The 26,821-nt window shown below is 36.5% G+C and overlaps 1 protein-coding gene across 16 annotated transcripts in view; it reads left to right on the top strand.

Annotated features, from left to right (window-relative positions):
- MLLT10 (MLLT10 histone lysine methyltransferase DOT1L cofactor) overlaps positions 1–26,821 on the top strand; it is a 198,777-nt gene that overhangs the window by 153,371 nt on the left and 18,585 nt on the right. For all 16 annotated transcript variants that reach the window (XM_020284165.2, XM_075997678.1, XM_012767337.3 and 13 more), the window contains 3 exons: positions 14,574–14,752; positions 25,128–25,245; positions 26,721–26,793. In XM_020284165.2, coding sequence (XP_020139754.1) covers positions 14,574–14,752; positions 25,128–25,245; positions 26,721–26,793 — 370 coding nt within the window. The remainder of the gene's footprint in view (positions 1–14,573; positions 14,753–25,127; positions 25,246–26,720; positions 26,794–26,821) is intronic.

The raw sequence follows: 26,821 nt of genomic DNA, 5'->3' as shown, positions 1-26,821 counted from the left end.
AGTGTTAAATTAATCCTGATGTAGTTTGGAAACCTTCCCATATAAAGCAACATTAGGGATCTGTAGTCACAAAAAATGATACCTGAAAGGAATTATCCATAATCTTGGATGTTAGATGGTACAAACTTTTATCATGTTCTTATTGTTGTACTTGTTGGATTTGTCATATTGCTTAAGACATGGTAGATGGATTTTAGAATTCCCAATACTCTTATAAGAGTGTAGGTGCCTAGGTCATTGATTTTTAAGACCACTTGCTATAGCTGTATCCCTTCTTTCTCACTAAGAGAAGGAAGAATCTGATACCATATTTCATGATTTATAATAATTCTCTAATTCTTTATATTTCTAAAATACTTAGGATCAGTCGAGAGTGAACATGTGTATTCCAAACTAGGACATGGAATCCACTATTCTTACCCAATTAATGTATGCATCTATATCCTCTTCCTTCTCCTAAAACCTTGGTTTTCACATAGTGATAAAATTAATCTTACAGGCTATGAGTACCTTCAATATGGAACTTTCCTTCTCAAGACTATCTTAGCTTTTTATCATTTGACAAGTATATATTAAGGTGTTCTATATGTAAGATTCTGGTTAGTTGCTTTGGGGAAGTAATTATATACTACAAATGGATCCTGCCTTTCAGAACACAGAATCTAAAAGAAAGAGAAGTATGTATATAAATAACAGTTTCAATGGATATAGTTATAACTTCTTTAATGGCTAATATGAGTTCAAGACCAAAATTACTTTCGAATGAAGGAATGAGATGTCCAGAGAATTCAACATTTAACCTGATGCTTAACATGTAAAATTTAGTTATTTGGAGGATGGGATCAGAGCTAGACACCAAATCTCAGGTTTAAAATTAGCACAAGCACTGGCACTAATGTGAGACAGGCTGTATAAAGTGACAGTAATATTGATATTTGATATGAAAAATAACAGTGTTAGCTTGTTAGGCCAGGGAGTCAAAAGTAGTTGGTATTTGAGTTGGGAAAAAAGATCATAAAACCTGTTTTTTATGAAGGTTCATCTGGTAGTAGCATATAAGAAGACTTTTCGAAAAGAGCTAATGCTGGAACAGAGAAACTAAATAGATTTTTGTTACAATCTAGCCAAATATATTGATGGCTTAAGTAAGGATCCTGGAAGTCAGACTAATGAGATATATATTATCCAAGAAGAATTAGTAGTAAATGGATTAAATGCCAGTAGCTGAGGAGACAGGTTATTTATTCCATGTTCTAGAATTTGTATTAGACATATTTAGACTGCAGTTCTGCTCTTTCTGTCCTTTACTTCTCCTTTATAATTTCCATTTCTTTATCTGTTCTATATCTGAGTAATTTATTTAGATCTTTTTTCTTCATTATCTCTTTAGCTCTGTTTATTGTTTTGCCTGACTATTGAGTAAAAAATTTCAATGAACTTTTTTAAATTTAGAAATTCTTTGTGGTTCCTTTTCAAATGCACTTAGTTTGGTTTTCTTTTTCATTTTTTTCCCCTAAAAATCTATGTAGTTCTTTCCCCACATCTAAAAATATATATTTTTGAAACAGTCAAGTATAGTAGAGAGAACTTTTCCAAAGTAGAGAGGTTTTTCCAATGTAAAGGTTTTCTTTTTCCCTTTATAATTAGTAGTTATTTTGTAGAATAGTGAGATTGTATAAACATCCTATTCCTCATTAATCTTTCAGTTAGTTTAAATTTATGAATTCATAGGGTTAATAATCCGTTACTCATGATTTACTGTGGTGTTCAAATTGTTGACAGTTTATTCAGTGGGAGCCCCTTTGAGCTGGCTCCCTGTTCTCTTGACCTGTCCCTGTTATTCTTTGAATGCTTCCTTCCTGGTACTGCAAAAGTATTCATTTTCTATTGCTTCCATAACAAATTACCACAAATTTAGCACCTTAAAACCACACAGGTTCATTATCTTTCATTTATCATATTTATTAATAGGTTAGAAGTTTAGGTTGGGTTGGCTGGGTGTTTTGCTTAGTCTCACAAGGCTGAAATCCAGGTGTTGGCCAGCTGGGCTCTTATCAGGAGACTTTGGGAAGAAACCACTTGGAAGCTTGTTCAGGTTCTTAGCAGAATCCTGTTCCTTCCTTGCACTTGCACTTGCAGGACTGTGGTCGCCATTACTAGCTGTCCTCTATGGTGAGGGGTTCCCATAGTTCCTAGAGGCTTTTTTTTTTAGGACCTTGCAAATATCCTTACATCTCATAGCCAGTAAAGGTGAGAATCCTTCTGGCGCTTATAGCCTCTCTGACTTCCCCTTCTACTGCCTCTCCCTTGCTGTCTTCTGCCACATAATCTATTGACTCATCTGCCTTCCTCTTCTGTCTTGAAACGCTCATCTGATTGCGTTAGGTCCACCTGGATAACCCAGGGTAATCTACCTATTTCATAGTCAGCTGACCAATAACTTGAATTTAATCTGCAGAGTCCCTTCACAGCAGTACCTAGATTTGTGTTTCATTCTCTAACCAAGGGATAGGGCAGGGAACAGAGTGGCTTAAGAATTCTGCCTACAACAGCAAGATATTCCAGCTTCCTCTTTTTTATGTAGAATCTTGTTCCTTTCTCATATTTTTCAATTCCTCCTCATAGGTTCTTAATCATTTAAAATATTTATCTCAATCTTTATTTGCCATTTCCATTTTGTAAAGTTCTAAATATTTGTGCCTGCTAATTTATCATCTTGGGGATTGTTTACTTAAATGGTTTTGAGTTTTGGATTGTAAACTCATGTTTTAGCCTGGGTTGATGTTATATCCTTTCAGAGAGGTTTTGTGTTTGCTTCACTGCCTGACCTTTTTAAATGTTAATTTAATGCTTGGCGTTTACCAGATGAGGCACATAGTGTAAATTCAAACACAGAACCTACTGGAAGGTGAGGCTGTGGCTATTAAATTCTTAGAGCAGACTTTTTTACTCTGTTTCCAGAGCAAAGACCAGATTGGACCAGCTTCCTTGTTTTCTCCTATGCTGTGGTTTTGTGTGTGGGATTGGGTTGTTTTTTTTCTTTTTTTAGATGGTCTGCTCTTCCACTGAAAGTGTAGCCTAGTATGTCTCAGCTACATAAATATGGTCTCATTAATTTCAGTCTTCCATCCGTTAAGAGGCCCATGGTCTCATCTTTTTTCCTTTTAGGCATTAAAACCGAAGTTTTGAAACGGGCTGACTTCTCTAGGGCAGCCTGTTCAAGCTTAAAGTTTTTAAGTTTCACCTGTAATTCTAGCACTGGGAGGCTGAGGTGGGTGGATTGCTCAAGGTCAGGAGTTCAAAACCAGCCTGAGCAAGAGTGAGACCCTGTCTCTACTATAAATAGAAAGAAATTAATTGGCCAACTAATATATATAACAGAAAAAATTAGCCCGGCATGGTGGCGCATGCCTGTAGTCCCAGCTACTCGGGAGGCTGAGGCAGTAGGATTGCTTGAGCCCAGGAGTTTGAGGTTATTGTGAGCTAGGCTGACACCACGGCACTCATTCTAGCCTGGGCAACAAAGTGAGACTCTTGTCTCAAAAAAAAAAAGTTTTTAAGTTTCCTCTTCCTTTTTGACCTGTAGAGATTTTCCTAACTTTCTTGTGGTATCAGGCATTCATTTTTCGGTAATTAGGAGGGTTTTTAGGGCATCTAGTCTGCCTCATTGCCAGAAACAGAAATTCTCCTGTTCATTGATTTTTAAGATAGCCTCTTACTGGCTTCTACAACTACCACTCCACTCAGGTCAGGAATGGCTTTCACATTGCCAAGTCAATGGGTGTTTTTCAGTTTTCATCTTAGTTGACCTCTTCTTAGCAGATTTGTTTTTGTTTAGGAATTCTTGTTGGAAACACCTTCTTTTTTAATATTTAAAAATTTTTTATTTTATAGTATTATGCTTAGCTTTTGTTTTGTAGTTGTCCTACTCTTTTGACCTATTTCTTTTTAGTCTTCTTGTGGTTTCTCTTTATCCTAATTTAGTGTTGAAACTCCTTAATCCTCTATTTTTCTCCATCATTCTCACCAGATTTTAGCTACTTAAAATCTTTTGTATAAAATGTTATAATAGCTATGTAAGTGATCTACCTGATTCCACTCTTCTTTTGTCTTTCAGGGCATTGTCCACTCTGCAGCCAAAGTGGTCTCATAAAAACATAATTCTGATCATGCCACTCTCCCGGTTGAAACTCTTCTGTGGCTTTCCATTAGGATGGAATTATGTAGTACTTGATGGCCTCTAAGGCTCCACATGACCTGGCTTCTAGCTGGCTTCATCTTTGAGCATCTTTTTTCTTTCCTTACTCTGCAGTACTGGCCTTATCATTATTGGGGTTCATTTTGTATAAACCACAGAAGTGAATTCTGTCCAGTTTAAGCGTAAGAATTTGTTGGATATGTATAGTTATTTTAGCGAATTAAAGGAAAAACCCTGTTTCCTACCTCTGGAAGGACAGCAATAAGTATAGTTTAAGGGTTAGATAAACAGGAATTGATCAATAGGCTCCTAATATTGCTGTCATTAGACTAACTTAGGTCTGACCATTTTCTTCTCTTCTGACTATGTGTTTAAGATTTAAGCTCCCAGGAAAGACAATCTGTTTGTCTGCCTTGACTTGGGTCACATGTGCACCAATGGGTCAAGAGTGTGTGAAATGTGGGAGGGGTGTTTCCCTGATAGAAAATAGGATGCTACTTGGAAAAGAACTTGGGAAAGAATTCTGGGTAAATAAAAACAGAAATGGTCCCTAAGGACTTCTTTTTAGCTGATATGTTACTTCTTCTAAGAGGCCAGCCCTGGACTGTTAATCTCAGTAAAATTTCCCCTTATATTCTGTTATAGCACATTCTATTAATACTTTTTCATCATAGCACTCATGTTTGTATTATTATTTATTTAATGGCTGTCTCCTTTTCCTTCAGTGTCATGAATACAAGGATGTCATCTGTTTTATTTTTTTAGTCTTTTTAGCATCTCTTATATTTTGTAAAAAGCACATTTTTTAGAATATTGTAAAATGAAGTTAATGTTGCAATATCCAGTTGATTTAGTAAAAAAATGATATTAAGACATCTAAAAATATTTTATAATGAAATAGGAAAATATGCATATAAAATACAAAATGACTAAATTATATAATTAGTATATAGGCAGCCGTGTAGAACAAAACAAAACCATAAACTAAAAAGTTTGAAAATTTATCAAAATATCACCAGCTTGTGAGTGATTTTTTTCCCTACTTTTCCATGTATTTCAAACTTTTAATAATGAGTATGGGCCAAGTGTGGTGGCTCACTCCTATAAGCCTTGCACACTGGGAGGCTGAGGCAGGAGGATTGCTTAAGGCCAGGAGTTCAAGACCAGCCTGAGCAACAGCAAAACCCTGTCTGTCTCTACAGAAAAATAGAAAAACTAGACAATACAGTGGTATGCCTGTAGTCACAGCTACTTGTGAGGCTGAGGCAGGAGGATTGCTTGAACCCAGGAGTTTGAAGTTGTAGTGAGCTATGATGATGCCATTGTACTCTATCCTGGACAACACAGTGAGACCCTGTCTCAAAAAAAAAAAAAAAAGCATGTATAAATTTTATAGGTAATGTCAAAAGCAATACATAATGAGTAAAATTGTTCATCTTTATATAAAAATAGAGCAACCTATTTAAGAAATAGTTAATGAAATTTAAGAAATAGTTAATGCTGGCCTAAAGAGATTTAGGAATACCTATACTCTATCAAGATGGCCAAGAGTCTCAGAAAAGAAAGTTCTAGGCTGGCGCGGTGGGTCACACCTGTAATCCTAGTACTCTGGGAGGCTGAGGCGGACAGATCATTTGAGTTCAGGAGTTTGAGACTAGCCTGAGCAAAAGCGAGACCTCGTCTCTACTATAAATAGAAAAAAAAAGTAGCTGGGCATGGTGGTGCATGGTAGTCCCAGCTACTTGGGAGGCCAAGGTAGAAGGATCGTTTAAGCCCAGGAGTTTGAGGTTGCTGTGAGTTAGGCTGACGCCATGGCACTCTAGCTGGGGCAACAGAGTGAGACTCTGTCTCAAAAAAAAAAAGAAAGTTCTAACTTAAAAAAATTTGTTTAACCCTCTCTGAGTAATGAATGAATTAATAAAGACAGTCTAGAAAGGGAAAACCAAAGATAAAGAATTCGTGTTCATTAGTTGCCAAAGGGACGGGGCATTAAGGCAAAGTAACCGTGGAAGCCTTTTCTGTTATTGTATACATCATCTAATTTAATTCTTTTTTTTTTTTTTTTTTGAGACAGAGTCTCGCTTTGTTGCCCAGGCTAGAGTGAGTGCCGTGGCGTCAGTCTAGCTCACAGCAACCTCAAACTCCTGGGCTCAAGCAGTCCTCCTGCCTCAGCCTCCCGAGTAGCTGGGACTACAGGCATGCGCCACCATGCGTGGCTAATTTTTTTCTATATATTAGTTGGCCAGTTAATTTCTTTCTATTTATAGTAGAGATGGGGTCTTGCTCTTGCTCAGGCTGGTTTCGAACTCCTGACCTCGAGCAATCTGCCTGCCTCAGCCTCCCAGAGTGCTAGGATTACAGGCGTGAGCCACCGCGCCCGGCTTCTTCTAACTCTTAATAGATATTTTATATTTAAGAATATGGCTACTGTTTATCAAATGTTTACTGTGTGGTAGACAGTGTGTTAATGTTAGTATATGGTTTGCATATGTCAGCTAATCCTGGTACCAGCCCTGTGAAATCATCAGTACTATCCTTACTTTATAAATGAAGGTACATGAGGATCAGTGAAGTTATTTGCACAAGGGGGCAGGATTTGGACTTTTAACTCCTTTAATACCATATTAACCTCTAGAAAAGAACATTCACTCTCTTGGGATGTGGGTTAGTGATACCTTATTAAGGCTTAATTATTTACTTGGATAAATATTCCTTAAGGCTATCCTGTTCATTTACTCTGTTGCTTTTGCTGAATAAGCAACTGGATGGGTACTGATCTGACCTCATAGGCAGTTGGAAAATGGCATGTAGGAACTCAAGTTGGGGAACACTAATATTTCTGTCACTGGGCAGGTATACTTCTGTCTTATGTCAATTTTGTGTAATTGCATAGGTCACGCTAATAAAATCTCAAGTCTAAACAATGTTGTCCTAGCTTCTTCCCATACCGTACTATTCTTGAGATCACCATCTGTTTCCATGTTTTCAAATCCAACGGTCATTTCAGTCTGTATCTTAACTAGACTTCTCAGCTGCATTTGATGCCATTTGTTTCTTCTGCCTCTCTTTTCTTGGCTTCAGTGACACCATAGTCATGGTTTTCTTCTAACCTCACTGGTGTCAGTTTTCTGGGAATTTCTAGGAATTCTTTGACAAACTATCCTTGAGATGTTGGAGGGCCTCAAGCCTTAGTCCTACGATAGCTTTGAATAAAACTTCCATTCTTCCCGTTCCAGTTTTTACCACCTCATTAAATGACACTTTTAATCACTAGTTGGAAACTCGTGACCCATTCATAATACTTTTCTCTACCCTACCTACCAAATCTAATTTATCAAGTTTAGATGATTCTAACTTCTAGATGTACTTCAGATACATTTTTCTTCTAAATTATGGAACAGACTCCTAAAATATCTTTCTGCTTTCACTCATCCCCCTTTCAGTCCATTTGCTGAATAGCTGTTGAAGGGGTAATCTTTTTAAAAAGTTAAGTCACGCTGTTTGCCTATGGTGTCTTATTGATTTTAGCATAAATTCTAAACACCTCTACATGGCTTACAAAGTCTTGCTGCTTCTCCTCTCTCCACCCTGTCCTACCACTCTCTCCACTGTGCTTTGACTGTACTATCTACATTTTCTTCCTTGAATATTCCAAGTTCTTTTTTTTTTTTTTTTTTTTTTTTTTTTGAGACAGAGTCTCACTTTGTTGTCCAGGCTAGAGTGAGTGCCGTGGCGTCAGCCTAGCTCACAGCAACCTCAAACTCCTGGGCTCAAGCGATCCTCCTGCCTCAGCCTCCCGAGTAGCTGGGACTACAGGCATGCGCCACCATGCCCGGCTAATTTTTTATATATATATCAGTTGGCCAATTAATTTCTTTCTATTTATAGTAGAGACGGGGTCTCGCTCTTGCTCAGGCTGGTTTTGAACTCCTGACCTTGAGCAATCCGCCCGCCTCGGCCTCCCAAGAGCTAGGATTACAGGCGTGAGCCACAGCGCCCGGCCCCAAGTTCTTTTAAACAAGCTTTTCTGCCTTACTCTTTGACCAGTTAACACCTGTCTAACCTTTAGACATTGGCTTAAATATTTCTCCAGATGGGTTTTTCTTGCTTCCTAATTTTTACTTTTGGGGTAACCTTTTCTTTTCCATCATAATACATGTTGGCATTTATATTCATGTATTTGTTTTAATCTTTGCTCTCCTAATTAAATTGGAAATTCTCAGAGAGCAGAGACCTTGTCTGTCTTGTTCTTTATTTTATTCCCTGCTCCTCGCATAGTAGCTACTGAATATTTGCTTGACAGAGGAATGAATAAAGGAATGAATCAGCATGTCACTGCCACCCTCATATCATTCTACATCTTTGTTTCTACTCTCTATCCTGAACAGAATAATTTCAGGATATTTTTGTAGTGTTTGTGCATTACAGGATCCCAGGGGTTTTGTTGTTGTCATCATTGTTGTTTTGAGACAGGGTTTTGCCCTGTTGCCTGGGCTAGAATACAGTGGTGTCATCGTAGCTCACTGCGGCCTCAAACTCCTGGGCCCAAGTGAGCCTCTTGAATAACTGGGACCACAGGCACGTGCCACCACAATCAGCTAATTAAAAAAAAAAAATTTTTTTTTTTTTTTTAAAGATGAGGTCTTGCTGTGTTGTCCAGCATGGTCTCAAACTTCTGGCCTCAAGCAATCCTCCCACCTTGGCCTCCCAAAGTGCTAGGATTATAGGTGTGAGCCATCACATCCAGCCAGTTCTATTTAATTCAAGGAATGTCACCTTGATTTGGATTAAAATAGTAGATGACTTGTAAAAGATGGAAATAGAGTGACATTAAATAGAAAGCAGGTAAAGAACAATTTAAGGAGGTTGCTGTACCAGTCATACCTGAGATGTAAGGGAATGGAAGGAAATCAGTCATTCTCAGTGTCAATGAAAGATTTAGAATTTTAAGTTCCTTGCCTTTATAGGAAAGGAAATTTTTGATTTTTTTGTGTTTTATAGCAGTAACTCAGTTTCAAAGTGTGATTACTAAATTGCATGTTTTTTTTTTATTGTTAGTAAATCTTTATTAAGAAGTTCTTTTTTTTTTTTAATTTTTTAATTTTTTTATTTTTTTGAGACAGAGTCTCGCTTTGTTGTCCAAGCTAGAGTGAGTGCCGTGGCGTCAGCCTAGCTCACAGCAACCTCAAACTCCTGGGCTCAAGCAATCCTTCTGCCTCAGCTTCCCGAGTAGCTGGGACTACAGGCATGTGCCACCATGCCCGGCTAATTTTTTCTATATATATTAGTTGGCCAATTAATTTCTTTCTATTTATATTAGAGATGGGGTCTCGCTCTTGCTCAGGCAGGTTTTGAACTCCTGACCTCGAGCAATCCGCCCACCTCGGCCTCCCAGAGTGCTGGGATTACAGGCGTGAGCCACCACGCCCGGCCGTATTGCATGTTTAGCTATGTAATTTCCCATGGTTTCAAGATTGAAGGCCCTCAGTCACGACAGTTTTGCTTCTCCATGTGATACTTTCATGATATATTACTGCAAACGGTGATGGTAATTGCAGCTTTCAAAGTTTAGTAGGGACATAAGGGGATCTGACAAAATACTATACTTTCCTGACTTAAATTTTTAATTAGGGCATTAATTGTAAAATAGTTACAGCTACCATTTCTTAAAACTTAGTGTATGGTTGCCATTGCTAGAACCTTTCTATGGATATTCTCCATTTCTCACAAAAAGCCTTTAAGGTAGCTATTATCTTTGTTTTATAGATAAGAACAATATGGAGGGCTCAGAGGGTTAGGTAATTTGGTTAATATAGTTGGGAGAGTCGCGATTTGAACCCAATTTTGTCTTAGTCAAAAGCTTATGCTAGCCGGGCTCGGTGGCTCACGCCTGTAATCCTAGCACTTTGGGAGGCTGAGGCGGGCGGATTGCTCAAGGTCAGGAGTTCGAAACCAGCCTGAGCAAGAGCGAGACCCGTCTCTACTATAAATAGAAAGAAATTAATTGGCCAACTAATACATATATATAAAAATTAGCCGGGCATGGTGGCGCATGCCTGTAGTCCCAGCTACTCGGGAGGCTGAGGCAGCAGGATTGCTTGAGCCCAGGAGTTTGAGGTTGCTGTGAGCTAGGCTGATGCCACGGCACTCACTCTAGCCTGGGCAACAAGCGAGACTCTGTCTCAAAAAAAAAAAAAAAAAAAAAAAAAGCTTATGCTTTTTTAATTTCAGCATGCTGCCTCCAGCTAACTTTTGTCTTTTAGTTTTAGAACTTGGAGATTTCATGTATAGTATGCTTTTCACCACCAGAATAACTAGGTAACCAGCATTTTTGTCTAAGATACTTTAAAACAACTGATTTCAAGTACTTTCTGTAGCTTCTCCACTTGAATCTTCCTCTAAATCTAAATATTGCTTTATTTCATGTGTACTTCTTGCGGCACCTATCATTTCTCTCCTGTAGTAGCTTATGAATATTTATTACCTTTGCTATGAGACTCCTAAGTTCTTTGATGGCAGAATTCTTTCTATTTTTTGCTGTCTTCAGTACCTTTTTTATAGTTGAAACTCAATAAGTATTTGTTGAATTATCTATGGAGTAAACAACTCTTAAAAGTGTGTATATTTTTTTCTGCTATGTGTCTGTTATTTGTAATAAAAGGTTTATAAATTTTCATTTCATTAACATGCTGTCTCTTTTCTGTCCTCAGCTAAACTCTCTTGCCAAGATTTATTGCTACATGTAGTGACTCTTTTTTCTGATTTTATTCTAAATAACCAATAGAATCATTTGGCCTTTTCCTTTGAAATTCTTTTAGTGGTTTCTAAGATAATCTCTCTCAGTTTTCTGAGTTTGTCCTTTGTGGTCTCTTTTTGTCTACCCTTTGAATAGCATGTTCTCTAGGGTTCTGTCTTTGGTCCTCTTCCCTTGATCATGCTGAGAACTTTCCCTGGTTAATCTCATTTTGTTCCTTAGCTTTGACCAGTATCCATAACAGGAGTCATAAATCAGATACTTGTAGGGGCTGAGTGAAGGTATGAGCGGACTCTGGTGGATCACAGTACCTATGCCTTGTCCAAAGCTCTAGCCAGAATGTTGCTATTTCAGATTATAGTGTCCAGTGTTGAGAGATCTTTAGTTTTTCAAGAGAAATTAGACATCTAGACTTTTTTTTTTTTTTTCTTAAGAGATGTTACCCAGGCCACGGGTGTGGTTGAGTGATCATAGCTCACTGTGGCCTTGAGCTCCTGGGCTCAAGCGACCCTCCTGCCTCAGCCTCCCGAGTAGCTGGGACTGCAGACATGTACCACCACACCCAGCTACTTTTTGGGGAAACTTTTGGTGTACAGATAGGGTCTTGCTATGTTGCCTAGGCTGGTCTCAAACTCCTGGCCTAAAGTCATCCTTCTGCCTTGGCCTCCCAAAATGTTGGAATTACAGGCACGAGCCACTGTGCCTGGCCCGAAATCTAGAAATTTTCACATTTCTAAATATGAGCAAGTAGTTAAATTTTTCAGCCTTGATGTAGGCCACCAGAAAGTCTTTTTAGTTTGCAAGTTTACTTAAATTTACTATGCTTCTGGCTCCTAATCTGTCTTCAGACCTGATTTTCAGCTGAGTTGCAGGCTTATCCTTGTGTTCTAGACTGCATGGGCACTCTGTGTCCCACAAGCTTCTCTAAGATGGTGATCATCACCCTGCCCCTCTAACCTGGATTAGGAAGTGGTTTCAGGTAGAGAATTATAGATAGCTTTGAATCCTGATTCCACCACCTCGTAGGGCACCTGGCAAGTTACTTTATTTCTTTAAGCTTCTATTTACTTATGTAAAAAGGGAGTGATGTTTACCTTTTGGAAGTTGTTGTGCTGGCCATTCCTGGCCCTCAGTTTCTGCTCCTCTTTTGGTGAATGGTGTCACCACTTCCACTTCCTGGTGCATAAGAGGTGGTCGGTCTCAACTCTCTTTATTTTTATTTTTCAAGGCTAATTAGTTACCAAGTCCTGTGAACATTGCCTGTATTATTACCTTAGTGTAATCCTAGTTTTTGCTCACCAGTATTATTGCAGCAGCCCTTAATAACTTTCAGCCTACTGCCAGTGATTTGTGTGTTGCTTAAATACCAATCAGATCATGCCAAGCTTCTGTTTAAAAACTTGCAGTGGTTCTTCATTGTCTAAACTTCTTACTTTTAATTTTCTTCTTGATCTGGTCCCTGCTTGCTTTTTGCCTCATTTCTTGCTTAAACTATAAAATTTACTTCCCATCATGTGTTTGTTCTGCAAACTGTTGCCACCTCAGCGGTGCCTTTAAAAATTAGCTTTAAAGGCATCATCTTCTCTAGTAAGTTTTTTTTTTTTTTTTTTGACAGGGTCTCACTTTGTTGCCCAGGCTAGAGTGAGTGCCGTGGCATCAGCCTAGCTCACAGCAACCTCAAACTCCTGGGCTCAGGTGATCCTACTGCCTCAGCCTCCCAAGTAGCTGGGACTACGGGCATGCGCCACCATGCCCGGCTAGTTTTTTCTGTATATATTAGTTGGCCAATTAATTTCTTTCTATTTATACTAGAGACGGGGTCTCGCTCTTGCTCAGGCTGGTTTCGAACTCCTGACCTTGAGCAATCCGCCCGCCTCGGCCTCCTAGAGAGCTAGGATTACAGGCGTGAGCCACCGCGCCCGGCCTCTAGTAAGTTTTTTAACTCTCACCCTTCCTCACTCTGGGCCTGATACCTCCTCTTCTGCACTCATAGCCCCCTGAGGAAGTCTCTATGCTAGCGCTCTCCACAGCCTTTTGTAATGTCTTTTTTGCATTAAGCTTCTTGAAGGTGGAGACCACATATCTTGAATGGCTTTGTACCTCTAGGGCTTAGAATAATGTCTGGCAAACCGTGAGTTCTCAGATATTTGCAGAATAAAGGCATTTGCTGAATGAGTAAATCTTTTTTTCTGGAAAAATTATAGATATAAAAAGAAACTAGGAGCCTTAATTATAGTTGTAAGGCCTTTTAATATGTCTCAATTCTTTTATTTTCCTTGTTTAAGATTGTAGGTGCTTTATATTTATTATGAAATATTTATGTTCTTTAGAGAGAAATAAATTGTATGATGATTTAAATTACTAATTATTGTTGCTTTCTAGGGCTATAGTTTCTAAAAAAAATTTTCTTTGTACTATATAGCCCTTTTGGGTTTACTGTTACAGTGCCTAGTTCTCAGGATCTGCTTCTCTCCCACCCTGCCAAGAGCCCTGGTTTATAGCAATGTTTCTCAGCCTCCACACTATTGACACCGTGGGCCAGATATTTCTTTGTTGTGCAGGACTGTCCTGTGCACTGTAAGATGTTTAGCAGCATCCTTGGCCTCTACCCACTGGATACCAGTGGCACGCCCCAGGTTCGACAACTATAAATGTCTCCAGAGGCTGAAAATCCCTGTGGGGCAAAATCACCCTCAGTTGAGAACTGCTAGTTTGATTCTGATCCTTTACTTCTCTGAGCTCTTTGTTATCATGAGCATGATTTTCCATTTTTAAAAAACAATCAAAACACTCGTTTCCTGTTAGGCTCATTTTCTCTCCCTCTCTTGTTCCATCTTCTTTTCTAGAATGACTAGCTTCACCTCTTTGTTTCCTCCTTCCTTTCTGGCTTTTATCCCCATGGTGAAACTGGAACTGTTTTCATCAAGTCTCTGGCCACTGTCTTTTACCTCCTGTGTTCTCTGGAGTGCCACCACCTTGTAGTCCTGAGTTGTGTCTTAATCCTCCCTGTACCCCTACACAGTCAATCCTAAAGGCCTGTGTGTTCTAGTTCCTAAATCTCTCTAGAATCCACCTACATTATTTATTCCCACAGCTGTGTCCCACCAGTGTCATCAGCCTCTTTATTGGTCTCAGAATTTCAAGTCTAGTTCTGTTCTACTTTATTTTCTACCCTGTGTAGCCTTTCTAGAACAAATTTGCTTCCCATTTCACACGTAAATTATGATTTCTGTGGCCTTAGCATGTGCATTTTGGAAGGCCTACCAGGGGGCTTTGATGCAACTCTAGTTGCTTCATTCTCTGATTTAAGAAATGTGTCATTGCTCTTAAGAACTCCTAAATTGCTTTATCTATATTTTTTATGAAGCTCTTCTTGCTATGGTCCCTGCCTATTAACAAAGGCATTTTTTATTTAGGTTCTTTTAGACACGTATGTTATGAAAAGTCACGGTGTATTCATTTAGTTACTGGTCCATTTTTTAAAAACACCAACAATAAAATTTATAATTGGGGGGAGGGATCAGGAGGAAATTTGAGTTTTCTAACTTATCAATTAATATTGTATGTCTGTGACAAGTTTGCTAAGTTATAAATATTTAAATAAGATTTCTTTTCTTGCAGGTATTTATAACAGCAATGATGTAGCAGTGTCATTTCCAAATGTAGTGTCTGGCTCAGGATCTAGCACTCCTGTCTCCAGCTCCCACGTACCTCAGCAGTCTTCTGGGCATTTGCAACAAGCGGGAGCTCTCTCCCCCTCCGCCACGGCATCTGCAGCCCCTGCTGTCGCCGCGACTCAGGTAGCTCAGTATGCTGTGCCCTGACGTGCAGTAGACGGTCTCTCTCCCTCTCTCTCTAAGTGAGTTTGGTCAGAGGAAAAATACAGGAAATAGGCCTTCCTATAGGGATTTATGAAATAACCTCAATTTGTATTAACTTGTTATGGAAATATTAATAATAGACATTTTTATGTAATATTCATCAGAGAGGACAGATTAGTGTGTGGGCACCAACTGATTCTTTACAATTTCTGGGTTTCTAGTTTTATCCTAATAATGTAAAATAGTAATTTCAAGGGGAGTTTTTATTCTTCCTTTAAGAAACTAGGACTTACAAAGTATAAACCAGTTTTGGACTCTTGTAATTTTTATAATTTTTTAAATCACACAAATAATATGTGAAAATCTGCTGTCTAAAATTTTTAAGAACCAGTTTAGGAGAATATACGATAAACTGTGAAAGATCCCTTCATGTATACTATGTGATTTTCCTCCTGGTAGGAGGGAACAAATATTCATAAATATTGTAGGTTAACCCCTTTTGCCTCACTTTAGATCTGTAGTTTTGGGGTGACCTAGTCTATAGAATATTTTAAAAGCAGAAATCAAAGAAGAAAAGTCATAGTCTTGAGTTTCATAAACAGGACACTACATGGATGAAGTTTGTATTCACTCACTACTCACTCACTCACTCACTCACTCACTCACTCACTCACTCACTCACTCACTCCTTCTCCACACCCCTTCTTCAGTGGTAATAATTTCCAAAGCACATGTTTCTTATTTATTTGGAATTCTTTATGGTTTTATTTTCATTTCTCCAAAGTTCTTGTAGTCTTGTAATGTTTGAGAAAATTATGATAGTGACAAATGTCTCATTACAAATAAGAACATAACCCTCTGCACTCGGATGTCGAGTGTGACTCGACACGGTTAGCATCAGTAGTAGCTTGTATATTGCTCGTATGTCGAGCCATACTCGACACGTAGTTTCACCGCGGGGGCGGGGGTATTTTTTGTCTATTTTTCCAGTGTCTTTTCTTGTTTTCATTAGCATGAAAGGACAAATAAAATATAAATGCAGAGATGGTACACTAACTTCCAGGGGTGGATTATTATCCACTAACTTAGAGCAACGTTTAGATGGAAAGCTCCATATAATCACACCTCACCCTGACAAAAAACACAAAGATTGTGTTGTTTGTTCTAACAGAAAAATCAAAGGAGGAAGAAGAGAGACGATTTATATTTGCGAAACATGTGAATGTAAACCAGGTCTTCATGTGGGTGAATGTTTCAAAAAATATCACACCATGAAAAATTACAGAGATTAAAATGACTCTTTGAATATATCAACAATTTGAAATGTAAAAAAATCCAAATAAATAAGTTTATATGAAAAGAAACTCCAGTTTTTTATTTTACTGCTGCGCTTTGTAAAATCTGGGGTATTTAAAAAATTAAATCCTGAGTAGAATAAAGGAATCGAGAAAAAAGCAAGCGAGTGCAAAGGGTTAAGTAGTTACTTGTAAGTTGCTGTAAATTTGAGCTTTATGTATGTGTATAATTTCTACTGTATGGGCCTTCAGAATATACATATATGGATTTTCAGTATTTTCTGGAAGCTGTACATCACAACGCAGCATTGTTATTTTTTATGTGTACGTATGAATGGTGCAGTGCAAGCAGTCACTATTGTTAGAATGAACAACAGACAGTTCATAGAAAAATCAGTGGTATGATTAGTAGTATGATCTTTGAAGATGAAAGTTAACTAGTGAACCTCTCAACCTTTGTAAAGAGAGTTTACTTTGGGATGGTTATTTCACTAGAAAAGTAAGGTAGCCCATAAAAACAGGTGTTTGGTGTTGGGTTTGAGAGGGTGAAAGGGTAAATGAAAGAATGGCTCTTATAAATAGTTTTATCTCTCTTAATTAAGTGTAGCCATATGCTGTTGATAGCTTTCTATCTTTGGACAAAGTCTCACGTGAAAATGTGCATTTTTCTTTTCTGTCTTTATAAAAGTCTGTTTTAATTACTCTGGTTAATTCTCAGCTGAATTAAGCAAAAATCTCATTTCTTCTCATTCATTATATTTGTGGGTTAGGGAGTTGGCATTAGGCAGGTGGATGGGGGAAGAAGTGGTGGTGAAGAGAAATTTATAGCTAGAGGGAAAATTCCACTTAACATGTGACTCAACTGAAGAACAAAGAAATCATAGTTGTAAGTAATCCAGGATTCAGTCCAATTAAAATCTTTACTGTTTATCCCCTCTCTTCGTTTCAGTAAGATGGGTCTCTTCTAAATACAATCATCCAGTTAAAGTCAAATGCTGCATGCTGAGACACCTGCATCTATGTTTCTGTCCAGCAGTAAATGCTTTCTGCCTTCAAGCTGAAGCTTATTTAGCTAGCTTATCTGGTGCTGCTGTAGCAACCATCAGTCTCCAGGCAACTGAGGCACGTTGACCTCTCAGTTGAACTGAGAGCAGAACTACTTCAGTTTAACTGCCTGAGACAATAGTAATGGTATCAAATGTGAAAAATGTGAAATTTTCTAGGCAGTGTGCAGAGGAAGGATACAAAAATATTTAGATGGAATTGATAGGACTCTTAAAATTGGGGTGCACTTGGGGATTGAATCTTTGTTTCAAAATGGCAAAGTTTTTTCCTGTTTAACTCTCATATAAGCCCTTGTTTTCAAACCATACAATTTATTGTGTTTAGTCACATCTTAGCCTTTTATTTAGGGTTGCTCTTTAAGTAGTTGATTTAAAATGAAGAGAGTGATGCAATAACTGGGTAAATGAAAATCACCAATATTTAAAATGTAATTCTAGAAATCTTATAATTATTTTTAGAAACCCATCACACTAGCAAGCAAACACTTTAAAAATACTAATAGAGAATAGAAATATTTAACTTGAATAATGTTTTTTTCCTTCCTCTCACCTCCCCCTCCCCCCAATTTAATGAAGGTAGTAATTTTTAGTGACTGGATTGGTGCCAACAGGATAAAAATCCAGAGGTCACTTTTGTTCTTTTTAACCTTCATTTTAAGTAAGATAAACAGACCTCTGCTTTGGTTTATTTGCTGTCTTAAGAACTGTCCCTGGAAAGTGGTCAGAGAGGAAAGATAGGAAGAGTTAACAGTAATTAAAAACTGAGAATAGCTTGATTTGTGCTTTTTAATGGGGGAGAAGGAGACGCTTACAGAAATTATGGGGAAGTAGGGAAATCTGAGGCTTAGCACAAATTTGGGGGGGAACCCTTTGTTAAACCAATTTTATATTCTTAATTGTTAAATATTTATTTTATTTGATATACTTTTTTTTAGAGTAATAGTTCTGTCACAAATTTTTGATAGAAAACCTACTTTACAGTATACTGGTATATCAGTAATAAAGTTACTGCATACTAGTAAAGCAGTAATATAGTTACAATTATAGTTCCTTAACATTATTGGAAGATTGAACTCCTGTCCTTGTGATTGTTAATGATGTACTCTGCCCTTGTTGGATTAGGAATAGAGGTATAAATTAGTTTCTGTAGGAGTGCCATTAATTTTTCATTTTGCCTTTCAAATCCCACTGTTTTCCAGTTCTACATTCATTCTCTTCTATCTTTAGGAGAATGCTAGTGCTTTTGTTTGAAGGATGATTTCTTTAATAGAAGAATTTAAGACTGAATATGATGAACAGTAATTGCATTCTGTTATATCCTACGTTCTGAGTTTTGCTCTTAGATACAGTCTTCATGTAGATAATCGTGGCTCCTTGTCTTGTTACCCCATGTTACTATTAGAAGAAATGGTACAGGTTTAAACATCATTTAAGTTTAAATAAACTTCCAAGGTTTATCTATATGATTTTTAGTAAATGCAGATATTTCAGCATTTTTAAGGTACAATTTAGTGACTACAGTTTTGCAGATTTCTGTGGCACTTTTACTTCAATCAGCTTTGAGCATTTTGTTTTGCAGTATTATAACATGTGCGTGTTACGGGGGTGGAGTGGGGTGAGGGTTGTCTTAGACATAGTTTTTGGTTTCTTTTCAAATGATTTCTAATAAGGACATTTTAATTCTATTTGAGAAAATGGTTCAGTTTCCCAGACCCATTGAACTGACTTTGGGGGATTTATACTTGATTAGTCAAAATGAAAGTTTGTTTTTTTAAAAATTATTTTATATAGATAAATCTTTTTTTCTTTTTTGTCTTTTGAAGTGAAGTATCACAAGACAGAATGGAAGTTTTATCACTTATAAATAATTTCATAATGGCTTATAATTTTAAAGAGGTTACTTTTCTGAACAAAATAAGTTTTTATAACTTTTATAATATCTCTTGCTATTGGATGATGAAAAGGTTAAGTCACAGCACAGGGTCACATGTGGTAAGCAGTAGAACTAAGTTAGGAATCAAGATAGCCTGACTCCTTAGCCTGCTCCTTAATTACTAATTATTACTACAAAAATGAATTTTTTATTATAATTTCATACCTCTTATGCTAAGAGGTAGCTCTTTGGAAAACATTTTTTAGGATTTTACTGTGTCTATTTGTGTGTGGGATGCAAAACAGCAGAAATTTGAGTCAAAATTCCTGGGTTCTAGGAGCTCTGCTACTCACGTGTGACCTTGGGCAGGTCTTTTAATTTTTATGAGCCTCAATTTTTTTCATATGTAATATGGTAATATTTTAAGTACCTATTTTACCTCCTATATAGGTATGTTACAAAGTTCAAATGCAGACCATAAAGTACTTTAGAATTAATGGATTAATTTCAACTGTTACAGAAACAACCTGATTACTAGTGAGAAAGGAAATTGTACAGAAATACTTCCTTTATTAAAAATAGTATTAACATTTTCTGTTAAAACTCTTAATTCCATGCTAAAGCAGATATGTGAATTTTACATATATCTGGTTCAGCTATGATATTTTCCCATTCTCAAATTATTTCAGTTATTTCTAGTTCTAAAATTATTTCAATTGCTACCTTTGTCCTAGAGACTTAATTTTCCCCCCCAAAGGTAAAAGATACATTGATTAGATATTAACCAATTGAAAAACCTGCCTAGAATTCTGTTGGTTAATCTATACAGTCCTGTTGTCCAATCATGAGTGTTCAGTGATGGTTTAACTACACTTTAATCCCTCCTACTACTTTATGGAAACTCAATTGTGGGGCATTTCAGCATTAACCTAAACAGTGGTTTTGAATACGTTAAGCTCCTAACAATTAGGGAGCGGTTTGGGGCATTGAATAATGTGGAATGATGCAATTGAACCTGACAGCTTCAACAGTCAGCCTGCTCATGGGACCTGAAAGTTGTTCACACTTGGTTTCATCTCTCATCACACGCTGAGTATTAAAGCCTTACTAGTGGTAGCTGACACAGAAATGGGGTCTGCAATCAGAATATGTTTCATAGTAAACATAAAGTTTGAATTGAGCTGGAGAATATATGAAACTTTGCATTGTTCTCCAATCCCCATCTAATGTTCATTCATATTTTTCCTGGAAACTTTTCTGGTCAGACATACTGTGTTTGCATATTCAAAAATATATAAATTATATCTAAAAACATCTGAATTCTTACATTTGCATTATTGCCATGCTATTATAAAATATATAGATTAAAATATCACTGCATATTGAGGCATTTATACCATCTGATTTTTCCTAGAGAAACATTTTATTTTTTGAAATATAGCCACATTGTTCAGAATATAATTGGTAAATTATATTTTATCATAAAGTTAATGGAAAAATAGAAACCACAATAGCTTATGAGAATGAATTTTAAAATTACAAAGCTAAAATGTGAGTGCTTACTATGTGCTAAGTGTTCTTTTAAGTCCTTTATATATATTAACTCAATTAATTCTCAACAATATTCTCATGAGGTAGGTGCTGTTACTATGCCTATTTATAGATGGAAATTGAGAACAGAGAGGTTTAGTGACTTGCCCTAAGGTGAGACAGCTTGTCTTGTGGTAGATAAGGTGACAGTAAAAAGTTTTTTCTCCTAAAAATACATATGAATCAAGAATTTTAAAGAATACTCAATTTAATGAGTCTGACAAGATTTTGGAAGAATGCATTTTTAAATCATGTGTCAGGGCTAGAAAGCTTGAAGAAGAAACTACTACATTTTAGAGCTTGCTTGAATCATTTGACTGTAAGGTTTATTGACAGGTTAATTGTGCATTTAAAAAAATGCTTGCTATAACCTGTTCCTGTATGATTGAAGTATGAAGTTTCAATCCACCTCTAGATAATATATTGCTATGATACTTCGAAAGGTGTTTTCATAGGTGCTATTTTTTCAAAGCTAAATTTTCTTCATTTTTCTGCTTTTTTCAACATTAAGGAGGAAAACAATCTACCAGAACAAAACCCACTTTTAAGTCTTATATCAATATTGAGTAAACTTAGCCTGACTCTTTCCCCCTTTCTAACTCCTTTAGAATAAACCGAGTGCGTAGGAATTTGACAGAGTTACTACTTTACAACTAAGCTCTTTTTAAAAACATCTCTGTGGTCATAAGCAGACATTTGAAATGTAAGAGATGAACTGTAATAACAGGAGATATTTTAAGCTGAAATATAATTTTAATCTTGTTACTATTTTAATATAGTATGTCAGTCGATTAGGAAGGACTGAGTTTCTTTAATTTGTTTTGAATTTGGATACTGCCTTGGTAGAGACTTGCATTTTTTTGGTAGATGTTTAATATATTAACTTATTCTAAATTTGTTAAGGATATTCTTTAACTTGGACGTCTAAACGTTTCTGTTTTGTTTAAAAGTTACTTTTTAATTATTCAATTCTCAATCTACTGGTCTTTGTTCATCTTGTAAAATAATGATACTTCTCTTAATCAGGTTTTTACTAGAGTGTTAGAATAAATGTTATATAGTATCTTGAGTGGAAGTGGTTCCTATTACTAATCTTGGGTGAGGGAGAAAACCCTTTTTAAGATAGCATATATTGCAAATTAAAGCAGAAGTTTATTATGTATGGCAATAGTAACTTCTTATTTTGAAATAATTTTAAATGTATAGAAAAGACAAGAACGGTACAGAAAGTTACGTATTTGTGAATATCCTTCACTCAGCCTCCTCTGGTGTTGACAACTCATATTCTTATAGTGCCAGTAGATCCCAGGGAAATATCTGTCCACAATAGCCATTCTCCTTACCTGGGCAGGTTAAGATTGAAAACTCACAGGAACTTCCCTCTAAAAAGAATTTCTAGTCTTTATACCAGATCTGCTGACTTATGGCACATTAGTAATTTGCTTTCAATGTGCTTTTGAAAATCTGTGTCCACGGCGTGCTATAGAAAAGTATGTGTATGTTAATGCTTCCCTTATTCCTGCTCCAGATTACTTTTTTATAAAAGCTTTTAGGGCCCTTTATGCTTCATAGCCCTTATTTCTTTAGGCTAACGTGGACTTGCTTCCATCCCCCTGAATCTTAGTACTTTCACTTGTTAATGGAAACAAAGGGTTTTGAGTCTGTGAATGCCAGACACTGTGTGTTCTCTTCAGTGTCATTTTTATTTTTCCAGCTCTCCTACTTCTCCATCTTTTCTGCTAAGGTGTGGTATCTTTTCACTAAAACATGGAGTTTCTTGGCCTGGAGGCACCAACAGAAAAGTTCTCAAGGGTCCCAGCATTATTTCAGAGTGTTGTCTGAGCAGGGACAGCCACTTGTGGAGTCTTTAGTACTTTAAAATGATGTTCATGATTTGAGTTTTCCAGCAGAAATTAGTATAGACCAGTTTAGATGCTTTAATATTTCAAAATAACTCTATCTGGCAAAATTAATAACTTTTATTTTTCTTTTGAAAGTTTCTGGTATAGATATATGTAATAATTTTTTTTTTAAAAAAGAAAAGCAACTATCAAGTATTTTTTAGCCATCCAGTTTAGGAAATTGGTCATTTAGTATAGCATTCCCATTTAAGGCTAAAATATATACTTTTATGCCTTAATTGGGCTAAGGATCCTTTTTCCTCTTTCTGATGATAGTCATTAAGCAGATAAGTCGTTATATTATATTGCTTTCTATTATATTTGGTCTTAATATGTACATAGTAGTTCTGATGGATTCTAGGAACACTAAGATAATTTGGAGACTAGATCAAGAAAATGCTAGTCTGAAATTTGAAGCTAGTAAGGATAAATATGAAGCCTTTGGCAGAAGGGAGCTTTCACAAAACAGAGTATATTCTGGTGAGAGTTGGATCTTTTGATTTTGAGCCTTCACAAAACAGAGTATATTCTGGTTAGAGTTGGATCTTTCGATTTTTATCAAGACACTAAGGCAATTCATCAGACTGATAATTGGAATGAAGAAGGTATTCCAACTCATACAATATTATGATTTAGTCAACATAGATGATTGCATGAAAAAGGAGTCAAAAGGCTAAGAATGTTTCCTTGCTTTGCACGTGCTAAGGCATTTAGTGGTACCTATTTGAGGGCCAGCATTCTGTCCTGTGCTCTCCTAATCATATTTATCTCTCCCTTTTCTTGCTGTCAGCTGTTACTTCTTGCTGCCAACAAACTGTTTTAAGATACTACTTTTTCTTCCTCCTTCTAATTAATTTTCCACTACAAATCTGTTACAAACTTGGTGGATCTTTCTAGAATAGTGTCTAGAGTGAGTAAATTGGCTCTGAAAAAGGCATTTTTAAGTATTAGAAGCTGAGACATTAACACATGGAACTGGTAACATCTGGTTTTTCTGTTGGTTTGTTTGTATTGTTCTAAATTACTTTATGAGTAGCTAAGATTCCCAAAGAGTTGACTTCTAAGTGTCTAGTATGAGATTTAGCTTGAAGTTATAACATACCTTTTACAGAGGGCTAATTGATTGCTAAACAGGACTTTATAGTACAAACTTACAGACTTTGTATGCATATTTATAATGAAAGGAAAAATGAAACCCAGAAATTGACAGATTGAATTTACACATTAAAGTGTGAACTATAAAATACACCCTTTGAAACAACTCAAAGCAAGGACAGTATTCTGCATCACGGAGACTGTTTCTGTTAATTGTAAAAGTACATTTTTCATGCTTAATAAGTTGGCTAAAGGCCAAGATATGAGTCTATTCAGAAACACAGTTTATTCTGTGTAATATTTTGCCTGTTACAACTAATGTGTCGTTTCAGTCTCTTTTGTGAAGTTATATGTGTCAGAATGTCCCCCATCTTTTGTTTGGCTGTTACTCAGCTTCTTTATGTTAGAAGTGCTTCAGTTCTTTGGAGGTATTTTTAAGAGTTTTGTTCTGAAATAACTATGCAGTGATTTCATTTTATAAAAGCTTCAGTTTGATTTCATTCATGAAAAAGAATAAATCTACTTAAAAATCTGTGGTTCTGTTAAATCTGAAAATTATTTCAGGCTAGTAGTAATAGCCTTCTGTGAGTAACAGTATTTTGTATACAAGAGATTTGCTTCCAGAATGCCACATTTTAAGGCTATAATATTCTTGGAAAGTGGGAGAGAATACGCACATCAAAGAAGGCATTTTTATTACATTGGATTACGCAATACTTTGGCCAGCCTCCTTAGCTTCATCTGTTTAAGGGTTCATTTTCGCTTGTTTGGCACAGGTCCCAGTAGAGGCCTTCAGAATTGTGGTTAGCAACATGAATGAATTACAAACTTTGGGCGAGCTCTTCAGTTAGTAGAGCTGGCTTGCTGCCAAAAAGACAGTGCCTTATATGGGGTCAGGGCAAAGCCGTGATTCGTTGAGCCCTGCATTGTATAGAAAACATACTTGTGATGCCTGTTTGCTTTCTTTTAAAATAAAAACAAAACAAAACAGAAAAAGCAGCAGGCTTCCAAGTCTATCAAAATAGGAAGTAACAAAATAGTGTGCAGGTTTTACTAATGACAGAGTTAAGCAGTGGAAATATGGCTCTGTGTAGTTAAAATACTAGAAATAGAAGTTGGACCTTTTGACCTCCTTAGCCAGCTTGTGATGTAAGAGACTGAAGCATTTGTTAACCATCTGTTGTCTACCTGCCTTTACTTTATTAAATGGTTTTAATAAGATTAAATAATTAGTTGTATGTCCACATGGTTACCATGCCACTGGGTTTTGGTATCGACTAGATACTTTGAAAATTAAAAGGTAACTATTGTTAATTTTGAATATGCCAATCTTTTTTTTTTAATTTGTAGTTGTGTAACTTTCGAAAATTTACGTATTAGAATAGTAAAATAAGAATGAAATTTGCTTCTCATAAAGTCAAGGATTTCTGCTTATATTCTTAGATTGGTGAATATACTTACTAGGTCTGTTAGGAAGGAAAACATGGAGATATTTTCAAATATAATTGATTTATCATTGTAATTTCTTTCATTTAGGCAAATACCCTATCTGGATCTTCTTTTAGTCAGGCACCGTCTCATATGTATGGCAATAGATTAAATCCAAATTCATCAGTGGCAGCTCTTATAGCTCAGTCTGAAAGCAATCAAACAGGTAAGTTTTCAAGCATTATTAAACTGTAAAATTTTCTCCCCCAATATAATTTTTCCCTCTTTGGCTTATTTTATTTGAAAAGGAATTATGAGTATAATTAAAATAGGTTTGCATTTTTTTTTAGCCAAAAGAATCACATTTGGAAAATGTTAAATATTTGAGGTGATGGGCACATTAACTAGCTTGATTTTAATCATTTCACATTATATTCATAAATCATAACATGAATTTATGTCCCATAAATTTATATAATTATAAATTGTCAATTTACAATAAAAAAAGAATCACAGTTGGAAGTAAATAGGATGCTGTGCTCCAAAATAGTGATGTGCTTTTTTTACTGTCTGAAATGTAAATGTTTAAGCAGAGCCATCAGCAGGCAGGAATGCAACAATGTCTCCTGTGACTTTTGTGATTGATGTGTTCAGTTCAGTTCTATGCAATGAAAGTAACATAACACTGGGCTTTTCTGTGAATAGCCTAAACCTTTATTTGCATAATTCATGAAATTGCATTACACAAACTTGGTTAAAAAAAAATCCTGTTAGAGAATTTCTACAGTGTTTAGTAATCCTGTGAATTTTTACCAGTTGACATTTTGTAGCATTTGCCTCTTGTACTGTTTTAATGAGCCACTGGATTTGCTTTGTTTCATTCCATCCTTAAGGATTTGTTGACATGTCCAAATAGTCATGCCTGTTTGGGGGAAGGGAATGGGTTTAGCAGTTCACCAAGAATGGATCAGTCTGTCTTTACCCTTCAAGGGTCAGAGGTTACCTGACTCAGAATAAGGGGAGGACAACCTTGAAAGAGGCCAGATAGGGTGATTTTATAAGGAACTAACTACAGGGGAAATACAAGTTACTTTTCAAGTTGGAATTTACCTAAGGAATATTTTGAAGAATTAATTTTTTTCCCTTTAAATACAGAATTCTATATTCCTAGTTTTTGTCAATTTGGAAAATCAGTGTTATATGTAGTTTTATTGTTGATGTGAGGCTCCATCTAACAATATAATTTTAGTCTTGGTGTGTGGCTCTATATAAATGTATTTTATGACTTGTCTTGGGATGCAAAGTGTTAAAAAATACAAAGCATAAGGATTTGCTGTGATAAGCATACAGATTAGCTGTCCACAGCTGTGATTCATTACTTTAACCGTAGAAATTAAAAGTGGCTGAGGGGAGGGTACTGCAAATGCAAACCATGCTTCTGTGCTGTAAAATTGAAAGGAATGAAAGAATAGAACATAATCCATGGCCGTCTACACCCACAAAAAACATGTAGGGACAACGCCTTACATGCCACAGTTCAGCAATTCTAAACTAGCAACATGCTAGATCTTCTACTTTCATAGAAACAGCAAAGATAGTGGTGAAGGTTTAATGTGTGTTTTAGGAAAAATCAGAACAAGAGTTTAAAACCTCTTATCTAGTGAGAGTCACTTTATCAGCTCTGAAATATTTACACTGCAGATCAAGATCTTGGAGACAATAGCCGTAGCCTAGTTGGCAGAGGAAGCTCACCCCGAGGAAGTCTCTCACCACGGTAAGCGCTATTTACACTGCAAAGTATA

This window comes from Microcebus murinus, chromosome 25, assembly GCF_040939455.1.
Source record: "Microcebus murinus isolate Inina chromosome 25, M.murinus_Inina_mat1.0, whole genome shotgun sequence".
Taxonomy (NCBI): Eukaryota; Metazoa; Chordata; class Mammalia; order Primates; family Cheirogaleidae; genus Microcebus; species Microcebus murinus.
The sequence above is the reverse complement of the archived record's forward strand: the minus strand, read 5'-3'. Positions and strand labels throughout refer to the sequence as shown.